The sequence below is a fragment of the Sander vitreus genome, chromosome 15 (genome assembly GCF_031162955.1).
Source record: "Sander vitreus isolate 19-12246 chromosome 15, sanVit1, whole genome shotgun sequence".
NCBI lineage: Eukaryota > Metazoa > Chordata > Actinopteri > Perciformes > Percidae > Sander > Sander vitreus.
In genome coordinates, this window is record NC_135869.1 from 23,215,390 (window position 1) to 23,238,869 (window position 23,480).

At 41.5% G+C, this 23,480-nt stretch overlaps 1 protein-coding gene across 1 annotated transcript in view; it reads left to right on the plus strand.

The window, feature by feature from the left end:
• Positions 1 to 23,480, plus strand: part of grin2aa (glutamate receptor, ionotropic, N-methyl D-aspartate 2A, a) — a 134,772-nt gene that overhangs the window by 88,114 nt on the left and 23,178 nt on the right. The window contains exons 4-8 of the mRNA XM_078270447.1: positions 9,013 to 9,171; positions 16,413 to 16,615; positions 19,643 to 19,814; positions 22,127 to 22,280; positions 23,314 to 23,439. Coding sequence (XP_078126573.1) covers positions 9,013 to 9,171; positions 16,413 to 16,615; positions 19,643 to 19,814; positions 22,127 to 22,280; positions 23,314 to 23,439 — 814 coding nt within the window. The remainder of the gene's footprint in view (positions 1 to 9,012; positions 9,172 to 16,412; positions 16,616 to 19,642; positions 19,815 to 22,126; positions 22,281 to 23,313; positions 23,440 to 23,480) is intronic.

Genomic DNA, 23,480 nt, shown 5'->3' on the forward strand with positions numbered 1-23,480 from the left:
GTGCTTGGAGTGGAAGGTAGATACTAGCTTAATAAACACGTACTTGTTCTGTAAAGTACAAAGTAGACTGTTACGCGCTCCCCGCCCTGCTCTCTTCTTCCTCTTTGTTCATCTCAGGTGTTCCTGATTCTCAGTCTGGCCCCGCCCCTGTATATAAGGAAGGCTGTGAGACTGAAGCAGCTGTGATCCCCCTTGTCTTCAGTTGTTTTCTTCTGTGTTTATTTCTTTTGAAGATGAAGGTCTGGTAGTCTAGTTTTCACGGTTTTGTTTGTTAGTTAGTCACTACTCTTTAATTTGGGGGGGGGGGGAGTTCTGGGTCCGACGGCCCTTGATGGCTTGGCTCAGGCTTTTTCCCTTCTTTTGTTCTTTTTGGCCAGACTTCCAGACTCCCATAGTTTTGGTTAAATCACTAATAGTTAACATTGTTGATGGTCACATTTAAGTTATGTTGTTTGTTGTGGCCGTAACAAGACACAATAAAATCTGCAAGTCGGGCAGGCAAGACTCTCAGAACCGGAACGCAACGGGAACGCAGCACAGACATGCCCAGTGGAGAATCTGAGTAACATTAAAGAACAACAGTGTGTCCTATGTGAATCAGTTTTGATAGAAATATTTTATGATATGCTGTTCTGATGACTAGTCATTGGTTTTTTTACCCATCATCATCTCAGTTTGTACGATACAAACAAAAAAGTTTGTACGATATTCACTTCGGAGTTAGATGGCAGTTTCTCATAAAAGGATGAAAAACAGAGAAAGAAAAATTATACAATAAGAGATGAGGAAGGTACATTCCCTCTGATAAACAACTATGAGTTTAGGAAATCGAGATCGAACTGTAGCATTTTCCTCTGAGGTCGGCGTACAGAGACTGTCATTATATAATCTTTTTCCGGCCTGAAACAATTTCATGTAATTGGTCATAAATCAACCAGGAACTTATTTGGCTTGCGTGACTAAAGTTACATCATAGGTTGCTTATTTGTCCAACTAATATCCTGCCAAATGTGCATCAATATTCACTATACTTTGGATCAATTCTCATTTGGGATCTGCGGAGACCAAGCCAAGTGGATTGTGCACCATGGGTAGTTAAAGGGGGGCTGGGAGATTAGACCACTCACTGTAAATACAGGGCTAACTCTGCAACTCTGCCTGTTTAAAGAGATTGAAATTTGAGTTATCACTGAGGTAACAGAGGCGTTGCTGGCATTGATCAGCTCCCCCGCTTATAAATGATGGTCATTTAGTGTAAAGAGACAGTAAAGTATGACTGATTACAGCTTTAATCAAAAAAAAATAAAAATAAATAAGAGCATTTAGCAATAGGCCATTTATTGTGAGATAGTAGGTATTAGACTATAAAGTATAGCTTTAGCTGTAAATCCTCAAAAGGACTTTAAATACCAATTCCGCGCTGATATAGTTCCCCTTTTGTCAGGAAACACAGATGCACTAAAGAGAATTACAACATATCTATGAAACGGCTGACTTTGTTCCCAGCATGCTCTGCTGCCTCAGGTTGTTACCCAGGTGATGAGTGGCCACAGATGGCTCTGTTGTAGGTGAGAGAGCCCAATAGGCCTTTAGGGCCAGGACACAAGAAACATGATTGGTCAAGGCTAGGTCGGGGCGACGGGCCAGTGTGGGTTGTTAGACCATCAACAGCTGTCAGGGGATATAGGAGGACATGTCCAATGTGCATACACACACACAGAGGCGGGCAGATGGGCTGTATGCAGAAATGTACAGCCCCATTGTGACATATTGCATTATTTACAGCGGGTCACAGTATTTAGTCCTTCTCATTAGCTCTTCAGTGTATCTCATTAGCATTCAAGGCTGGCATTCAGGTCATGTTTTTTGTGCTTGAACGCCTCTTAAACTAAACTGTGATTTGTGACAACAGTTTGATTTACAGTGGATGCTGCCTTTGTCCTTGAGTGAGGACAAAGGCAGTCGCAATAGAACAAAAAATGTATTGAAGAGAATAAAATTAATAGATGGCGCTGAAATCACAGAACAGTCTGTAGTTCTGGCGACTAAGTACAGTGTGAGCTTTTTAGTGAAGTTTTACCTGACTCACTTCGCCTGTGACAGCTATAATGATAAATCCACCGTGACACATCCGAGATGAATATGTTTTGCAGAGTAATCTAAAAAATAAAATTAAATCAAAACAGGAGACAAATGACCAACTAAGAGCGCTGGCCAGTGCAGCAATCAAACCAAGTGACAACCTGTGCTCCATTTGAAATATGCCGTGTGTGTGTGTGTGTGTGTGTGTGTGTGTGTGTGTGTGTCTGTGCTCGTGCGTGTTAGAAACAAGAGAAATATCCCCCCCTAAAGAGAATGTTCTGTCATGGCAGATTTACAGTGCACCGCTCACCTTGCTGTGGTGAACAGTGTGCTCTAAAATACTTTAGCACTTATTTATCTGTGTGTGTGTGTGTGTGTGTGTGTGTGTGTGTGCGCGTGCGTGTGTGCGAGAGAGAGTGTATGTGTACTGCCAAATTTGAAATGCTCTGTTGTTGATTGATTGTGTGTGCGTGCGTGCAAGCGTGCGTACGTGTATGTGTGTGTGTGTGTGTGTGTGTGTGTGTGTGTGTGTGTGTGTGTGTGTGTGTGTGTGTGTGTGTGTGTGTGGAAAAGGCAAAGTGGTAGTAGAGTTCTGACAGGTAATTTCAGTCTCTAGCCCTTGTATATGAGGGTCAGAGCTTAGGAAATACATGTACGCACATAGAGATTAGACATTACATGCATACAGAGTCCTGGGGCAGTTGTCATGTGAGTTATGCAGAGATTTGTACTTACGTGCAACACACAGCAATCGAGAATTTAAAAGATGTCGTGCTGACAAATTTAATATTCGTTAATAAGATGCAATCATGCAATTTGCTTTACGTACTCAAGTTGTGTGTATATATTGTACAAAACTGCTTACGGCATTTGTCATTTTCACTGAGAGTCAGAGAAATAACCTGTGAATAACCTTTTTTTTACAGGATTGAAACAATGATTCAACATGCCAGTCACCCAGTCACTCCACACTCATGAATATTACATTATAATTGCTGGCTAACTATGTCTGTGTAGATATGTGTTTTTATTTTAAAGTTTTATTGAATTGCCATACATATCTGTTTGCAGTTCTCCCGTGACTTGTGATCTGTGAAGAGTAGTATACAGTATTTGAGTAGATGGGGCAAATTCTTATACTCTGTCACCTATGGAAGAGTGTTCACATGAATTTAATTGCTGTGTGTAGTGTGTATGTTACTGTATGTCACGTAATAAATGAGCAAGCAAAACCACATCATTATTGAAAAAGAAACTAAGTTTTCCTTAGCTGCTCAAAAGCTGAAATCATGGAGACACAATGTTATCGTCCCAAATAAAGACAGAAAGTGAGAGTAAGGACAGAAAGTTCTAAAGGACAGTTCTAAAGGATTGAGTTGGATCGGCAGAGTTGCTAATATTTGACATTGTGGACGTTGGTGTGGGTAAGAATATCTGTCATTTTACCCCTCACATCTCTCTTGTCAGCTTAAGTATTGCGTTGGAGGTAAGAGAAAGGAACTGAATCATTTTTCAATCTAATATATCATTATAGATAAGCAGGAGATGTGCGTCTGTGTGTGAGTATGCAAAAGCTCTCATTTTAATATTGTTGACACAAAAAGGTGATTGCAAAGCAAAAGCAGACACCTCCTTTTTTTAATCTAAAACAATGAGCTTATTGCAGTCCAATTTTCCACTGCTTAGCCTGAAGTGTCCCTTTAGGCAGTGTTGGGTGTGCATTTTATACAAGACTGTTCCAGTGACACCCAAAAGTCAGTAAATTAGCTTTAGCTAAAGCTACGGACGGGTGACAAATTGAAGCGAAACACCTAAAAAAATCAGTGGAGAGAAACATAACAAATGCAGATGCTTCCACACAGGTTCACTGCATGGTACAATTACTGTATTAACACCCACGCTTGCTTTGTGGCATGTATAAAAAAAACTGAGCTGGCCCAGTAGGTTCTTATTTTGGATCAAGATGGCAAGAGGAAATTATCTTAAGTGACTTTGAAAGAGGGTTAATTGCTGGAGCAGGAATGGCAGGAGCTTCAGTCACAAAGACTGCTCAAATGACTAGTGTTTCAAAAGGAACACTGACTATAGTGACATCTGCATTTAGATCCAAGGGGAAAGACATTTAAATAGTGATGGTCGACAGGCAGCGCACATGTAATGATCAAGAAGTCTGTCAAGAGTTCATCAACAATTACATAGACATGGATATTATAGCAGGGTTGCAGTGCATGAACAATATGCACTGGTCTACAGAGATGTGGAAAAAAAGCCATTAATATGGTTAGATGAGTCATCCTTCACCGTATTCTTGACAAAAGGTGGGCGAGTGCACGTGTGTCGTACACCAAGAGAACGGTACAGGCCTGAATGCTTGACACCTACAGCAAGGGTTAGGGTTGCAAATCAATACAAAGTTGTTCTGAGTGATCACCTTTATCCTATAATGAAAAATGTCTATCCTGATGCAAGTGCTCTCTTCCAGGATGACATAGGGCACCAGGGGTCACTGAATGGTTTGATGAGTATGTAAATGATGCGCTATGGCCCACACCGTCAGAAGATCTCAACCCAATGAAACACCTTTGGGAGATTTTTGGCCGACAGTGCTCTCCACAATCATCATCAAAACACCAAATTAGGGAATACCTTGTTTGAAAGAATGAAGTTCTAACCCTTCAGTAGAGTTCCAGAGACTTATAGATCCAATGCCAAGGTGCATTGAGCTATTCTGGTGGCCCAACACCTTACTAAGTCTTGTTGGTTTTTCCTTTAATTTGTCCCCTGTGTGTAGCTGTGACTGCCATGCACTTAGTCTTAACTAGGGTTGGGTATCGTTTTTTTTTTTTTCTGATACCGGTGCTAAAGCGATACTTTTAAAACAGTGCCAGTGCCAAAATGGTGCCTGAACTGATACTTTTTAAGAAAGTTAAAAAATGAAGAAAAAAAAGAAGGGTACTAAACAACAGTCAACATTTAAGAACGGCTTGTTTATTGCTAAAGCCATATGGTCTAAATTAAATGATTTAATAATATAGTAATAACTATAACTTCTAACAACGTATTTCACTAGTAAATTGCTGTTGAATGTCAAAAACAACCACCAGATGGGAAAAGGGTATTTTACAATAACTTTGAATGCACCGCAAGCCTACCAGTTTCAAGTGAACGCACCGACTGTGTTGTTTTTCCAACAACGGCAGCTGCACACTGCTTAACGTCCCCCTTAACGCTTTTCCTCTATTACCCAGGAGGAGTAGCATATGATTGACAGCTAGTGGGTTAAATATCAGAGATAAATGAACCATCACATTGCTTTTGGTTTGACTGCTCAGAGAGTGAAGAGACAGGGAGATGTGGGACTGCAGAGCAGATGATATGAATGGAGTTTAGTCAGTCGCAGCGTGAACAAATCCCATTGCACAAGAAGTTTATTAATTTTTCATCAGAGGTAAGGGTATCTAAGAAAGGTGCTGCAGTGTTTCCTGAGCTGTGCAGGGATTCCTAAACTAAAACTTGATTTGCATTTTGGAGCAATCCCCATGATATTCAAACTCAGCTACAGTATAAAGCATCCCCAAGCCAATTCACGCATAAATCCTATTTTGTGCAATAACAGAAATCCTGCTGAAGTAGCTTTCTGGACATGTGTTGCATTTCACGGTGAGACTGCAAGCTCAGAAAAGAGAAAATGTAATTGTTAGCATTAATCTTGTGCTGCCCGAGCTCACACAGAAAAATAACTGCACAAACAGAATGTACACGCACCGACACCTGGGACAACAGGAGGGGCAGAGACTCTGCTAAGCTAGCCTCTACTTCACCTTGTACAGTCATCATTCATGCCGCACTTAACACGTGCCACCTGAGGCATGCGTGTATTTTCAAGCGACTACTGACCCTTGAGTCATCTTAAAAGACCTAAATCAGCATTGATAGCAGCTCCCATCTTTTTTTGGAGACTTTCCCCTCGAAGCACAGTCTGTGTTCATCTGTTGCAGTTCATAGATCGTGAGTGCTGACAGTATACATCATTGCTTTGACTGGTCCTTGACTTTACAAGGGATACATGTCTCTATCTTTAACACACACACACACACACACACACACACACACATACACACACACACACACACACACACACACACACACACACACACACACACACACACACACACTGCATTATACAGTACATCTTAACATCTTTGTGGAGACTCTTTTTTCCCCCCAGGAAAGCCTCTTCAAAAACCAGAAAAGATGTTGTTGTTTCTTAGTATTAACATTAGTATCTTGACTCTCTATCTCCATTGCTCACTGAGTGCAGGACTAAGAAAACAGCAAAAACTGAGTGTTTGAGTTTGGCCATGGCTGCTGTAATGCAGTGTATGTGTGTGCTCTTATTTGCCTGCTGCAGTGTAAATGTAGTGCTGGTTGCAGTGCCCCCCCCTTCCCATCCCAACCCCTTTTACTCCAAAATAGGAGGAAGGGAGGAAAAAAATAACACCAAAGATATTTTTATCCTAACTCTGTCGAGGCTTAGTCCTCTTCCTCTCCCATCACATTTCTCCTCCTCTCCTCCTTTCCATCTTTCTCCCTCAATCTCTCTTATTTTTATACTCTCACTATTTTTTGTGCGTGTGCTCCTTCTCCGCTGTCTCTCCACCTCTGCACCGTCTCCTCGTCCCCCTAATGAATAGAGCGATTACTGATATACTAGAGGCTGGAAAGTGAGAGAAATTGGATCGCTTTACTATGATCTCAGTACTACAGGGGAGAGGAAACATTAGGTGGAGAATTGCTGAGGTAGGCAAAGTAATTGTCTGTGTTTCTGTATGTGTCTGAGCATGCAGGGATGTTCATTCAGCTTTGTTTAGGGTCATCTTACAGCGTATAGCCTCCAGCCTCTGTGTCCGTATCCTAGCAACGCCCTATCAGGTCCACCTGTTTGATGGACGTCGGCCCAAACCTGCTTGCAGCCACACACATGCATATCCACACAATCTGCCCATCCTTTTTTTGCATCCTGTTGTTTTTATTGTTGCTCCACTTTAATTTTCACATGACACATATTTTTACAATAGTCATAATAATAATAATAATAATAATAATAATAATAATAATAATTATATGATGTGATATAGGATATTTTCTCAGTGGTGCCTATTTTTCATTAAGCCTGTTTGGAAAATCTGAGGGTTCAATTGAATTGAATCTCAATTTTTCTATTTTTTTTCTTCTTCTTTTTTCAAAGCTGCACTATACACAGCTCTCAGGAAAAGCCTCTCTGCTTTTATGAACCTAAATCATAAACAATGTTTTTTAACTAAGATATTGCTCCGAGCCGCAGATTCAAACACTCTACCATTGTGTTTACTGATTCACCATACATGATGTGCTACTCACATAGGCGTTTCTTTCTAACATCCAGCACAAGTTTTGATGTTGTTACATCACAGTTACATCAGATCCTCTGTAATAATGCTGAGAAGTACTTTTATTTGCTGGTTTGTGTAAAGAAAAAAGAAGAGCATGACAGAGAGTGACAATAATCCAAATGAGCAACAAAGGAAAACAAAATGTACAATAAACAGATGGAAAGAAGAGTAAACACGTTGCGTGTGTGTGTGTGTGTGTGTGTGTGTGTGTGTGTGTGTGTGTGTGTGTGTGTGTGCGTGTGCGTGCGTGCGTGCGTGTCTTCCAAATAGATGGTTGCAAAGCGCAGAATCGGCTGTTGTCTGAAAGAGCAGCCTGGGCGCAGGAATTGATTCCAGCACCACTGCTGTAGTCGCACATAATTGGGTTTAGTGCTGTGTGTGTTTGTGTGTGTGTGTGTGTGTGTGTGTGTTCCCAGCAGCAATTTCAAGTGACATGTAGGTGTTGTATTTGATGTGTGTGTATATATATATATATATGTATAATTTATTTTAATTTAACCGAGTAAAAAGGATTTATGCGATATTGTCACTCAAATAAATGTCTTTGTTATACATTAGCAGTCAATATGTCAAATTTAAAAGCATAAATTGTGCCCCGTCAGTATATACAATAGCACCACCTTCATACACTGCAGCGCGTGCCTGCACAGTGCTCCACACAGCATGAAACACCTCACCTGCAGCACTCCACTGTGGCTTTTCAAAGACCCATCACGTGGGTCCATGTTCCATTTAAAGTTTTCCCTGTCGTCTGGGCCCCAGAATGGAGTGGAAGAGAAAGAAAAGAGGAGCTGTCTTTCCCCTGTTGTACATGACCGCTGACAGAAGGAGCGAGGGAGACAGAGTGGGGAAGGACAGCCATGATTAATGTGGAGGCTATGTGGACCCAGGAATATCTTCCCACTGCCCTCCATCTTAGCTAATGTGACCTGCCATTTGGGTCACCCATTACAGTGTGTGTGTGTGTGTGTGTGTGTGTGTGTGTGTGTGTGTGTGTGTGCACATGTGGGTGGTGTTCTTATGGATAGACTATGGCTTTATGTACTATCCATTGTCACTTTCTTTTTTCTCTTTCTGTGATTCTTTTCTGTCTGGAGCAATAAGCAACTTATCCTTTCTAATTTCTAAAATACACATACTACCATACAGACACTACTGTAATTCTGTTCTCACATTTCAAGGAATTGTCACTGCTTTACAGGTTCTACCAGGCACACACAGACATTTTTGTAGCATTTGAAAAGTTTTTTTTTTTTTTTTTAAATGTATCCCTCAGCATTACACTTTGACTTTCAATACAAAAAGCCTGTGTGAATATTTTAGGACAGTAATACTAGCAGATTGTAAATGGACTTTTTCTCATGCTAATGCAGTTTAATTTTTCTTTTCCTCTGTTTCTCCTCGCCTCAATTCTGTTTCCTTTTTTCATTCTCTGATTTTCTTCCTCCACCCCCCTTCTTTGTCCTCATCTCTCTTACTTCTTTACCCTCTGCCCCACTCCTCCTCCTCCTCGTCCTCCTCCTCTACTCCTCTCGCTCTCAGGTACATGATGAATGTGACATGGGATGGCAGAGACTTGTCATTCACAGAAGACGGCTACCAGGAATACCCAAAGCTGGTGGTCATTGTTCTCAACAAGGAAAGAGAGTGGGAGAAGGTAGGACCTGCATCTGTGTGTATCTGGGTTTGTTTGTGTGTGTATGTGCGTGCAACAATGTGCACATATTCCTGTGAGTTCTTCTGGGCCGTATAGTTCTCCCTGAGGACACGTAGGTGGGGTTTATTCTACAACAACACAGATATTGTTGTTATTTTTAAACCTTATTCTTTTATTTTTAGATAAAAATTTTTTCAATTTTGGCAGTTTTTAGGGTTAAAAAAAACTAACAATTGAAATGAAAAGGGATTTAGTTTAGTCTTAGATAGCTAAATAGTACAATTGAATAGTTCAGTAACTCTCCCTCTCCATTGTCTCACAGTTGGGCTGATCTATGTATTTTGTTATGTATTATACTATATGTATTGTTTATAATATATACTATATGGTATATATATGGTATACTCATACTATACTATATTGTATTTTATATTATACAGTACTATAATATGTTGATATTTTATATTGTTTTATTACATTTTATACTATATTCTATTTCCATATTAATACAGACCAACACTAAGTATCATTACTTAATCATATTATATATTATTCTGGTCTATGCTGTTATATACTACCTTGCTGATTTTGCTGCTGCTACTAATCACACCACTGTCACTTTTTTCCTTGTAATTATGACTTGAATTTCTTTTGTATGGTTTCTTTTTTTATTTCTATTCTTATTTTTATTTTATATATTTCTACTTAATTTTTTGCTTTCTCTATTTATGTGTACTTATTTCTCTCCTCGTGCTGCTGCATCTCTCGGGATCAATCCAGGCTTATCTCATCTCATCTCAAATAAAACATTTCAAAAGAATTATCAGGGAATTTGGACTCAATATTTCAAAAATCCTGGCTACGGCATATATATATATATATATATATATATATATATATATATATATATATATATATATATATATATTATCCTAAAATGTATTCTTATATATCTTGCAATATAAGCGCCAATACCATTACATCTGTGACAACCCATTTTGGCCAATAATATCGACCTACTCAATGAATTTGTTTAAGCTCTATCACAAATATGTGTCCATTTGTCTTTCTTGATTACCACACATTATTTGCTTAACCAATAGCTAGTTCATGCATTACAAACCTACATAAGATCTAGGTAGTCGGCAGTGAACTGCAAAAACAAAACCAGCAGTAAGCGTTGAACACCAGTGTTGAAAATGCTACCTCTGCCTCATCGTGCAACACTTAGTTGATCAATGAGCTCATTTATCAACAAGCACATGGAATGCATTAGCTAGTTAATGTGAGGAAGCTTCTATAAAGAAAATGGCTGAGTATTCTCGCCGTTGAAATGGACTTTAAATGACAGCCATGTGTCTTTATACCTACATCTGGCTGCCTCATACAGGCTTAAATTCAGAGTTGGTGAGGCTGAGAGAAAAAAGTTTTAGAGAAGGATGGAAAAAGAGAGAGAGGAGTGACTAAAGGAAGGATTTAGATATGTAAGAAAGGGAGATAGATGGTTACTTATTTTTTGTCTTTTCATTCCTGTCCCTCTCTGTCATCGCCACCACTTTCTGTCTCTTTCCTACTGCCTCCTCCTCTCATAACATCCTGTATCTTTCCTCGCATCTCTCTTCTTCCTCTTTCCCTCTCTTCCCGACCTTCAGCCTTCTTCCCCTTCCTTTTTACTTCTCATTTCTGCTTCCATATTTCCCTTCTTTTTTCCCTACCTCCCTTCCCTTCTTTCCCAGGCCAGATAATCTGTGCACTCTGTCTCTCTTTAGCTGTGATTGCTGTTGTGGTCTCTGATAGCACCTCAAGCCACAGTTAATCAAAACCTGAGACCTCCGTTATTGAGGTGGCAAGAGGTCACTGCTCTTGCATGTGTGTGTATGTGTGTGTATGTTTACCCCTCCACAGGGGTTATTGACAGAAAGACTTTTCGAGAGACTTGTGCTTCGACCAATCTGGTTTTTATTCAGGTCACATCCGTGTGTGTGCGTGTTACAGTATTCGGTTTAGTTTGCCGCAATTCGCACAGTCTCTACCCAATCTTTCAGACAAGTTTTTCCATATTTCATACTGACATACACATACACACACAAAATATCCTTTGTTGGTGTGCTGAGGGGAGGTAGAGTGTGTTGTTGTAAACAGAGAGTCTGTGAAATTGATCAGTACCACTTGACTGTGGTGCAGAGAAAGAGACTGAAAGCAAGAGAGACACGCAGACCAAAAGTGGAAACATAATTGGGAGCTAAGCTCTCTCTCTCTCTCTCTCTCTCTCTCTCTCTCCCTCCCTCCCTCTCTCCCTCCCTCTGGTGCAACCGTCCCACCCATGCGCCAGAAATGAGCGGCACACACACACACACACACACACACACACACGGAAAGAGAGAGAGAGACCTCCATGATGATCAAGAGATAACAAATCTGTAACTGCACTAAAATATGGATATGCACTAAAAATATAAAGCTATAAGTCCCCTTGAGGCTCAGGAGGAAGAGACAGTGAGAGGAGAGAAATATGGAGAGATACCAAGACGAGCGAGCGATGGAGACAGATGGGCCAAGATAGCGAGAGCAAATGAGCACGAGAAAGAAGACACAAAGAGATAGAGAGAGGAAGAGAGAGGTGAAACTGAGCCACCGGCATGTGTATACGTTTCCTGTCCTTCTCACCCACCACAGGTGTGTTAGCACTCAGGTTTTCAAAGCATCCACACCTGCTGTTCTCTGCACACACACACACACACACACACACACACACACATGAATGCAACACACAAAGTTGGATAGATGATATATTTTTGAGTTTTTAGGAAGATCTGCTTTTAAAAGAGCTGCACCTGTTTTGGTTGGATGTGCATGTTGTTTGGAATGTTTTCTTTCTTTTGAGGATTACGTAATCGCCAGTGAATTACTGTTGAATTCAAAAGAAGCGCAGACTGCAGCAAACCATGTGGGTATGTTTGACTGGATTAGAAAGCTGGATTCAGTGTGGCGTTATGGGGGATTTATGCAAAATTAGGCTTTTATCTAGAGAAAATGTGGAGTAACAACTGAACAGATGTAGCAAGAAGGAATGACAGTTCAGACAGATGCGGTCCTGCTGGGAGTTTCATATTTAAGCATCCACCATGCATTAATGTGAAGAAACAAAGATGTTGCATGCTATGCTTTTTTTTTTTAGTGTATCTCTATATCACAAAACTCTAATATATGTAATGATGCATCCAAGGGAAGCCATACATTAATTCAATTTTGGTCAAATATTGAAAAGTTTAAAGGAGCTTGCTTTACTTTGAGGTAAACACACACACACACACACACACACACACACACATTTTTAATATTTTTGTGGGGACCCGTCATTGACATAATGCATTCCCTAGGCCCTTACCCTAACCTTAACCATCAAAACTAAATGCCTAACCTTAACCCTTACCCTCACTCTAACCATAACCTAATTCTAACCCTAATCCTAAAACCAAGTCTTAACCCTCAAACAGCCCTTTAAAGTTGTGGGGTCCAGCATTTTGGCCCCACAAAGCTGTCCAGACCCCACAAGTATACTGGACTCCCGGTTTTTGGACCCCACGAATATAGTTAAACAAGAACACACACACACACACACACGCATGCACACACACACACACACACACACACACACACACACACACACACACATTTTTAATATTTTTGTGGGGACCCGTCATTGACATAATGCATTCCCTAGGCCCTTACCCTAACCTTAACCATCAAAACTAAATGCCTAACCTTAACCCTTACCCTCACTCTAACCATAACCTAATTCTAACCCTAATCCTAAAACCAAGTCTTAACCCTCAAACAGCCCTTTAAAGTTGTGGGGTCCAGCATTTTGGCCCCACAAAGCTGTCCAGACCCCACAAGTATACTGGACTCCCGGTTTTTGGACCCCACGAATATAGTTAAACAAGAACACACACACACACACACGCATGCACACACACACACACACACACACACACACACACACACACATATAAACAGAGGAAGCGTAGGAGAGAGAGAGAGAGAAGAATCCATTTTCCCGACATAATTTTGTCTGACAGGAGTGACAGATACTGTTTTATGACTCAATGGTTTTCTCCACGCTATTAGGAACTCATTCTCCCATAATGCAACTTGCCATAGCGATAACTCTTCCAGTGAGACTGTGAGACAGAGAAGGTGCTCAGTTGTAAGAGCACTGACCCTTGTTTTTCTATATTCTTTTATCATTCGCTCTCACACTTGTTCGGCCGGGTTCTGGTTGATTGTAGCCCTTGAGTGTGTATGAGTGTGTGTGTGTGTGTGTGTGTGTGTGTGTGTGTGTGTGTATAGGTCACAGTGAGAGAAATGAGAGAAAGAGAGAAAAAAAGAGAAGACAGGGTGACATAGATGAAATAGAGAGCAAAGCATGCAGGTACAAAGAGCAAGGCCTTTCAAAAATAAAGATAAATAAGATGAAGAGGCAAAAAAGAGAGAGAACATAAAAAATAAAAGATTGTGAGAAACACAGTTCTTCTGGGGTGTGAGTGTCATCTAGTCACCAAGTGGCTCTGAATTTGTTGCAGGGTGATGGTCCGATAGGATTGCCAACATATGATGGTATAATGCGGTAATCCCACAGGCCCTATCAGCATGACCTACCACTGGCCTCGCTGTCACATTACACGCAAACACACACACCCTTCTACGTGTTATGTGTGTGTGTGTGTGTGTGTGTGTGTGTGTGTGTGTGTGTGTGTGTGTGTGTGCGCGCGCAATATATGGTATTTCATACAAGGAGATTCAGCATTCTGCTGCCTGGCCGGTCGATAGAGAGAATCCTCTCTCCTCTCTAGGCATTAATTTATAACCCCTCTTTCTTTAATTAGAGAGACAGAGAAGAAGAGGGAAGAGGAGAGCAGGAGGACATGATATCAGAAGAGCTGCTGAAGTCAGCTCATTCTTCCCCTCCTCCCCCTTTCTCATCCTTCTCTTTTCCTCTGGTTTTTTCAACCATCTTCTGAACGGAACATTTATCTCTCCTTCAAGTTTATTGATTCATCCAACCAAATCAAGGCCAATCCACAAAATGTTATATTGAAGATTGAATGGGTCACTTAAGTAGGATGTCTGTTTTCAGGTTAATTGTATACACTGATTTGAGAGATGATTCTTAAAGGTGTAAAAAAAAACTTGTAAAACCAAGGATCAGCAAGCAGTACAGAATGTAAACTTTGCGTCATATTAAATCATGACATTTATAAAAAGGAAGATAAGGTTCTGTTCTTCTGTTTTTTTCAACTTCTAACATTAACTTCTAAACATTCGGCATAATGTTACATAGTTTAAACACCCGTAGAGTATGTATATCAACATAGCACACACAGCAGATAACTGCTGCTTTGGATTCTTACTAAGACCAGGAAATAACTTCAAACTGCTTGTACAATCGTTTTGAATCCACACTTGTATTGAATTTCCTCTCTGACTCATCTTTGTTTGTTTTTTTCCAGAATCCTTTAATTTGTGTGACACAAGTCCTATCTCACTGATTATGCATAAATCCCCCCTCACTTTTACATTACCAATCCCATTTCCTACTATACCTCGCCTCCCCTTTAATACACACACACACACACACACACACACACACACACACACACACACACACACACACACACACACACAGGCACGCACTCACTCACTTGTGAAATGCAAAGCAGCTGGGGTAAGACAGATAGACAAATGCAGCTGTTACCTGGAGAGTGAAGGTGCCACACAAGAAACTGCACGCACGCCACCTCAGCATACCGCCCTGCCCTGCACAAACACCTACGCCTACAGACACAAACAGACACACTTCTAGAGATGTAGCTGACAGCAGAGTGAGCTGTTGACAGCGGTGCTGACTAAGAGCGGAAAAAAAGACTCTAATCCCTGTCAGAAGATAGAAAACCACTCAAAGCAAAACAATTAAAATGCTAATTCCACTTCCTCCTCTCTGCTTGCCTGTTAATGACTTAGCCAGGCATGTAAGCTAAGCAACAGCGTGTGTGTGTGTGTGTGTGTGTGTGTGTGTGTGTGTGTGTGTGTGTGTGTGTGTGTGTGAGATACATTTTCAGTATCTTAGCCTCCATTTGTTACTAAATCGGTACTAATCCACACACGTACGCCTGTGTGTGTTGATGAGTGTGCGATACACAAAAAAACTTTGGCTGTAAAGTCAGATCTTCCACTCCACATTACAGCGGTGTTGCTGGATGAGCCAATGGGAGACAGAGAAGACGGAAGAAAGACTTTTGAAATGGAGGGAAAGAGTGAGAGCGAAGTTTGGCCATATTCTGGCTCCTGTAACATTAATAATTGAGAGCCGAGCAAAGCCTGCTGCCTGCTGCTGTCTCTTTCTCTTTCTCTCTGCCTCCCCTGACTGACACAAATATTCCTACAGTATATATTGTATGCACACACACACAAACAAGTGTAGGTGTGTTAAGTGCATCCATAGGGGAATCTGTGACATCATAGCTCTGAAAACCTTCTGAATTATTAATAGAGTCATAGAGTATCACTCCTTTTCTCTTTCTCATATGTGTTTGCAATCATAGCCATACTGTATTGTATGTATGTATGTATTGTATATTGTCATGCCTCCCTACACACACACCATGTTCTTTTCAGTCTGTTATGTTGTACCCACTGTCAATAGCGGTAATCACATTAATTATGGTCTGTGAACATGTGTACTGATTTTAATGTTTTTGTGCCAAAAAAGCAACATATGTAACATTACAAGGAAATGTTAACGTGTGTCTACTGTACATTTGTAATCCTCTCCACTCCCTGTCTGCTTTGAGTTATTGGGCAACAGATTACAGCAGTTAGGAAACTACCAGGTAAAGAAAGGTAACACATTGCATTTTACCTGCCATGTTATGATCACTGACCGGTGGACATCATTTTCCCACCACTTCCACTTCCTGTTTGCTTGTAACCATTAGATCTGAGGGCTACAGACTTGCTGAGTAGTTACAGACACTGTCTTTTTAAGTGTGTTGGGGGTGGCGGGGGGGGGGGGTTTCCCAACCTGCTCTATAATTATAATGTATTGGATGAGATCCACACTCTCTGTAAATGCCTAAAATATTAGTTGAACTATTCTAGTTTTTTTGTGATTTAACAATCTTGTTGAGCTTAACTCATGTATCACCTTGTCTGTGTTATCCTCTTCTCCTTGCTTTCAGATGGGGAAACTGGACAACCGCAGCCTGACACTTAAGTACCCAGTGTGGCCGCGCTTCAACTCCTTCGGTGATGCCGAGCTCGATGACAACCACCTGTCCATCGTCACGTTAGAGGAGAAACCTTTTGTTATCGTGGAGGACGTAGAAAGGCTCACTGGTACCTGCATGAGGAACTCCGTGCCCTGCAGGAAGCATATCAAAGAGTAAGTCTGACATCTAGCTATCTGTCTGTGGCTCTCATTGCAAATCGCCTGATATTTCAATTCAATTCAGTTTTATTTATAGTATCAAATCATGACAAGAGTTATCTCAAGACACTTTATAGATAGAAGTCTAGACCACACTCTATAATTTACAAAGACCCAACAATTCCAGTAATTCCCCCAAGAGCATGCATTTCAATGTCCAATGGTTTGACCACTGGAGGATTCTCAGGTCAATGGACTGGAGCATGTGTTGCTTTTAAGAGTGAAAAACAGCAACAACTTGGAAAATGTGGCTCAACAGTAAAAGTCACAGCGATGTTTCATCACTTTTGAAATGATAACCTATTTATCAGTTCTTTATCAGTTTTTTGTATTCTTGGTTCACCGTGGGGACATTCGAGAAAAAAAGAAAAAAAAAAGATTTCTATAAGAATTCTAGATCCCACAGTTTCTGTAATTGACATAGAAATGATTGTTTTGGAGGGAAAGTATTCATTTAATGTCCAACACAATGACACTGACGTGTCTACTAATTCACTGATTGACAGGTAAGAATGGGACTACAGTAAGCATTACAGAAAATTAAGTTCCATTTTATATCATTGTATTGGGTAATCAGAAGGTGGTCAAAATGACATCATCCATTCTCTGTTTCCTTCAGCACAGTCGCTGTGCTGCTCTGTGTTGCTTTCTCTCTCTCTCGCTTCTCTCATGAGCATGGGAAGAGGTGTGATGTGCAATCTATGCAGCAGCTTCTTTCCTCCCCCGGAAAATGGAGGCGACTGCTGAACTCAGGAATTTACTTCCTTCCTTACCAATTTTCTGTCTAACGCCCAAATAGTGCTAGCCCCTTGCTATACTATGTTTCTAAAGTATATACATACACACAGTGAGCGTGGCTTAGTGTGTGTGTGTCACTTAGTAGCTTGAGTGCTGCTAAATCAAAGCATGTAATTGGTTTGTAGATAATTTAATATTATTTCTCTCCACTGTAACACGCACACAATCACACACGCTTACGGACACACAGTGATATTGGCATGTATACTCCATTTTTTGTGTCGGCCTTACCACTGCATACATGCAGGCATACAAAGTTACTGACTATAACTCCTACACAAGCATATGCATATGGCCGCACCAACACACACACACGCACACACGCACACACACACGCACGCACACGCACACGCACACGCACACACACACACACACACACACACACACACACACACACACACGCACGCACACACACACACACACACACACACATACACAGACAAACAGAGATGATTAAGCTGTAATAGGGTCCTAGGGAAGAGGCTAACAGAGATTTTCATCCAGAATGACTGTGAAGTAGGGCGGAGGATAAAGTATCTCCAAGGAGGAACACATATACACACACACATACAAACACACAAGTTCATATACACTTTCTTTTGCCACATGTCCACTCACTCACAGGCCAATGCGTCTGGGCGCGTTCCTCTCTCCCACAGCGCAATTCCCTCTCAAGCATCCGTAGTGTCCATTTGGAGAAAGAGGGATAGATGGAGGGAAGTAAAGAGGCAGAGTGAGAGGAGTCGTGACGGGGGTTGGATTGGGGGATGGAGGACTATCCATGCATGCAGAACCACAAATTCACTCATCCAGGCTAGGCCTAAGAACAAGCCACACTCACACTCAACACAACACAGTCACACAGATACCCAAACCACCCTCTCTGGAGGCCCCTCGGGCCCTGTAGCATTTCTATATCAAGTTGGCCTGGCAACTTCACAAGCAGCCTCCATAACATCACATGCTCTCACTGCCGGAACTGTATCATGGCCTGCCTAAATGGGTACACTGTGTTCATGAATGCGGCTATTACAGTTTCTGGCCTATATGCTCTGTCACTGCCCCCACCAGCTGAACCTGCCAGAAACTGGACTCAGTTGTTCTTGTTTCTGATTTTATTAACACAGATCCCATTTCCTGCTTTTTTTCGGCTATAACAGAAACAGTTGCTATAGATAATATCTTGTTATATCTGTAGAAAATCACCATGGGTGGTTTCGCAACAGTTCACAAAAAGTCATTCACAACTGCCGACAGATCAGCGCCTGGCTTTTTCAAATTAACATGCTCTCTCTTGTGTGAAACTATTAGACCACAAAAAGTGAATTCCTTTCCGGTTTGAGGACAGGAAAGGATGCCACTCTACTCGGGGTGACATTTGTTTGACAGATCGATGGCGACTAGGGAGGGTAACGCAGGGGTTTGCACTTGGGGCAAGAATTGGCTTATGTTTTTTCGACACACTACAGAATTCCTCCAAAGTGACTTAGTTTCAGCTCTGAAGGGAACTGCAGAGTCACGACCGGATTTGTTTTTTCTCTCTTTCCATCAAGTTTGTGTACATGTCACTGTTAAACTAAAGGACGAGGTTATCTTCTCCTAATTAGCACACATCTAAAAGTTAAATGAGAGTCCCAGGTGGCTGAAAGTTGATGTACACTGTGTGTGTGTGTGTGTGTGTGTGTGTGTGTGTGTGTGTGTGTGTGTGTGTGTGTGCGTGTGAACATTGTCTGAACTTCCCTGCTCTCAAATTCATAGACACAGATGGTACAAGGCTTTCAGATGCAGTGCCGTCATACACCTCCTTCTCTAGAGAGACTGAGAGGTAGAAGGAGGGAGGGACCATACTTTTCAAGTCTTCTGATGTCAAAATGACCTGAACTTGAAGGTGAAAAAGTCCCAGGCGGATATTTAGTTATTGGTGCATTCATATAAGTTTACCAAGTAGAATGGAAAGAGAAGCAAACCGTGGCTTGTTCTTCAGTCATACATGGTTTATAAAGGTGGAAATGACGCAGGAAGAAAAACATTGACCTGGATTAACACAGCCACGAAATCTTCTATGCTGTGCCATTTCTCTGGTTTTCTGTCACAGACACTAAACCGCAGTTGATAATTGGTCGAAGCAGCTGCTGTGCGAAATCATCAGCTGACGATATGTGCATTTTGTTTGTGTTTCTTCAGCAACACAACAGAGGCTGGTGGGACATACATCAAGAAGTGCTGCAAGGGCTTCTGCATCGATATTCTGAAAAAGATTGCCAAGTATGTAAAGTTCACCTATGACCTGTACCTGGTAACCAATGGCAAGCATGGCAAGAAGATCAACAATGTCTGGAATGGGATGGTGGGAGAGGTAAGAGAAACCTTCATGTGTATATGTACGAGAGAGAGAGACAGAGAGAGAGAGACAGAGAGAGAGAGAGAGAGAGAGAGAGAGAGAGAGAGAGAGCGAGAGAGAGATTGTTATTCAGCTAATTGTGAAACATTGTTCGCTCAATAAAGGTCAATATCAGATGGCCCCCAAATGTGTGTGCAAGCAGACATCAGAATATATACATAATATTATATTATGGAGCTCATCATGAAAATCAGATGTAATTCACATGGGAATAATATGTATCCAGTTTTAAGCTCTGTTTATTTTTATGACTTAAATATACAGGAAGTAGCGGTGCACAGTTATCTGTGTGTGGCACCATAAGAAAGTGCAGGAGCGTGTCATTATAAGAGTATTGACGATCATTCTTCACTTTTAGATTGTAGTACATCTGAAATCCAAGCCAAGTCTGAGAAGAAATTACAGATGTCTGTATGGCGGGATATTCCTTTCCTTATGTTCCAAAAAAGAGCTTTAGTTGTTGACTTTGCAAAACTTTAACAGTGTGGGGAAAGGAGTTCAGCTATAAGGCTTTGGCACCAACTGGCAAAAAAACAAATCTTAGCTACTCCTGCAGACAAGTATTCTGCATATCTTCAATTACCAGCTTCAACTTGAAGGTAAAGTCCCAGAGTTCATTTTAAGACTTTATTGCTGTCTATATTATTTTATTCATTAGTTGAAGTTCATCTGGCATTCATCAGCCTGGGATTAAAAACTTTATTTGTGCGCAGTCAATAAAGTCCACCCTCTTGTGTTGATTTGGCAGCTGTTCGGACCTATTTTAGTTTAAAGTTTTTAAAGGTCCTATGACATGCTGCTTTTTGGATGCTTTTATATAGGCCTTAGTGGTCCCCTAATACTGTATCTGAAGTCTCTTTTATATAGACCTTAGTGGTCCCCTAATACTGTATCTGAAGTCTCTTTTATATAGACCTTAGTGGTCCCCCTAATACTGTATCTGAAGTCTCTTTTATATAGGCCTTAGTGGTCCCCTAATACTGTATCTGAAGTCTCTTTTATATAGACCTTAGTGGTCCCCTAATACTGTATCTGAAGTCTCTTTTTATATAGGCCTTAGTGGTCCCCTAATACTGTATCTGAAGTCTCTTTTATATAGACCTTAGTGGTCCCCTAATACTGTATCTGAAGTCTCTTTTATATAGACCTTAGTGGTCCCCTAATACTGTATCTGAAGTCTCTTTTATATAGACTTTAGTGGTCCCCTAATACTGTATCTGAAGTCTCTTTCCCGAAATTCAGCCTTGGTGCAGAATTACAGCCACTAGAGCCAGTCCCACAATGAGCTTTACTTAGGATGTGCCATTTCTGTGTCTGTAGGGCCAAATTCTCTGGGCAGGAAAAGCAGAGAAAGGGGAGGTAACCTTCCTCCTTATGACCTCATAACGAGCAGATTCCAGATCAGCCCATCTGAGCTTTCATTTTCTCAAAGGCAGATCAGGATACCCAGGGCTCGGTTTACACCTATCGCCATTTCTAGCCACTGGGGGACCATAGGCAGACTGGGGGAACTCATATTAATGTTAAAAAAACCACATGAAGTGAATTTTTCATGCCATGGGACCTTTAAAGTATTATCATGAAAGATATTGTTAATTTGCAGAGATTGCATGTAATTAGTAGACTACTCAAGACAATAACAGGAGTTTATATTTAGTTTAGTTTTTCTCCATTATTATCACAGTTTTTAGGATGTAATGCTCACCTCTAAGGATCAGTGCCAGTCAGTATCAAGACTGAACTGGGATCTGAACATGCAGTGTGATTCAGGAGGCTGTTGTGTTGATTGTATTGATTGCTTATTTCATTCGACTGCCTTTCACATGTGGAAAACCAATGAATTCCACAATGATTAAACATTCTTCTTCTTCTTTTCCTGTGCCCCTCTTCTGACTATTTTCCCTTTTACTTATGATTTATTCATACCCCTTTCTCCTACTTTCTCCCATTTCACCCGCTCTTTTTACATCTTCTGTTTTCACCTTCCTCTTTTTTGACCTCCCTCTCATCTACCTATCTTCCTTTCCTCAAAATTTAAATCTTACCTTCTCTCTTTTTTAACGTCCATATCTTTCTCCTCCTCAACATCTATCTCTTCCTCTCTCCCTTTCCTCACTCGTCTTTCTTTCTTCATCACTAATCACTCCCTATCCTCATCCATCCATCCATCCATCCATCCATCCATCCATACCTCCCTCCCTCCCTTCCTTCCTTCCTCCCTCCCTCCCTTTAACTCTGCGGCCCTCCCTCTCCTCCGCCCTCCAAAGGTGGTCTATAAGAAAGCCGTCATGGCCGTCGGATCTCTGACGATCAATGAGGAGCGTTCTGAGGTCATCGATTTCTCCGTCCCGTTCGTGGAAACCGGGATCAGCGTCATGGTCTCCCGTAGCAACGGAACGGTCTCCCCGTCAGCCTTTCTAGGTGACTGTCAGAGAATAACTGTTGCTGTGTTGTTGGACTCAGGAGAGAGGGAGAGGAATATCTGTCTTGTTTGCTTTTTCGGTTTGTGTGAGTGTAGAATGGTATGTGTTTTGTTTTGGTGTGTGTGTGTGTGTGTGTTGAGATACAGAGCTGACAACACAATTCAACTCGGTTACACCGCTGTCAATACTTGCTCTTTCATCGGAGGGATTTGGCTCGGCTCCTGCTTCCTGCTACAATGACTCTCACTTACCTGAGAGGGACTTAACTGCAGGATTTTAACTTGAGTGACCATGGATATCCCTGTTATGGCTGCTCAGTCACGTTCATTTTATGTATAGTGCTTAGTGCTTAATGCACACACGCACGTACACACACACACACACACACACACACACACACACACACACACACACACTTACATACATACATGAAGCCACACACTCAAAGACAGACACAAGCACAGACAAAAACTAGCCAGCACAATTTCATAAAAGCAGAGAGAAACACGCACGCACGCACGCACGCACGCACGCACGCACTCAGGCACGCACACTGACATGTATGCAGCATGCAGTTACTGCTGTGAAAGTGGCAATTATAAGGGCTTAGCAGGAATACCCTATAATGGCTGCTTGCCAAACACGCGCACGCGCACACACACACACACACACACACACACACACACACACACACACACACACACACACACACACATATAGTGCCAGCAGTGCTCTCCCATACATTAGAGTTTAATCTCTGCAGTAGTGTTGTGAGCTCAGAGGGAGGACAGGAGTGCTGACACCAGGCCTTCCTATACTGTGCGCCTCCACACTGTCAAATAGGAGGTGTGCCTGTGTATATGCAAGTGTGTGTGTGTGTGTGTGTGTGAGGGTATGCTGGAGCTCTGTGAACATGCAGTAGTCAGCTTGTTGTCCGTGCAGTTCTTTCCTCTACTCTCATGTATAAATGTATTCTAACATGTGCTATTAGTTAATCCCTGTCCTCTTATTCCTTTCTTCCTTTCTCTCAGAGCCATTCAGTGCATCAGTGTGGGTGATGATGTTTGTGATGCTCCTACTGGTGACTGCAATGGCTGTCTTCATGTTTGAATACATCAGTCCTCTTGGCTTTAACAGAAACCTGGCGCAGGGAAGAGGTGCGCATGCACATTATCACACACACAAGGCAGTATTCTTA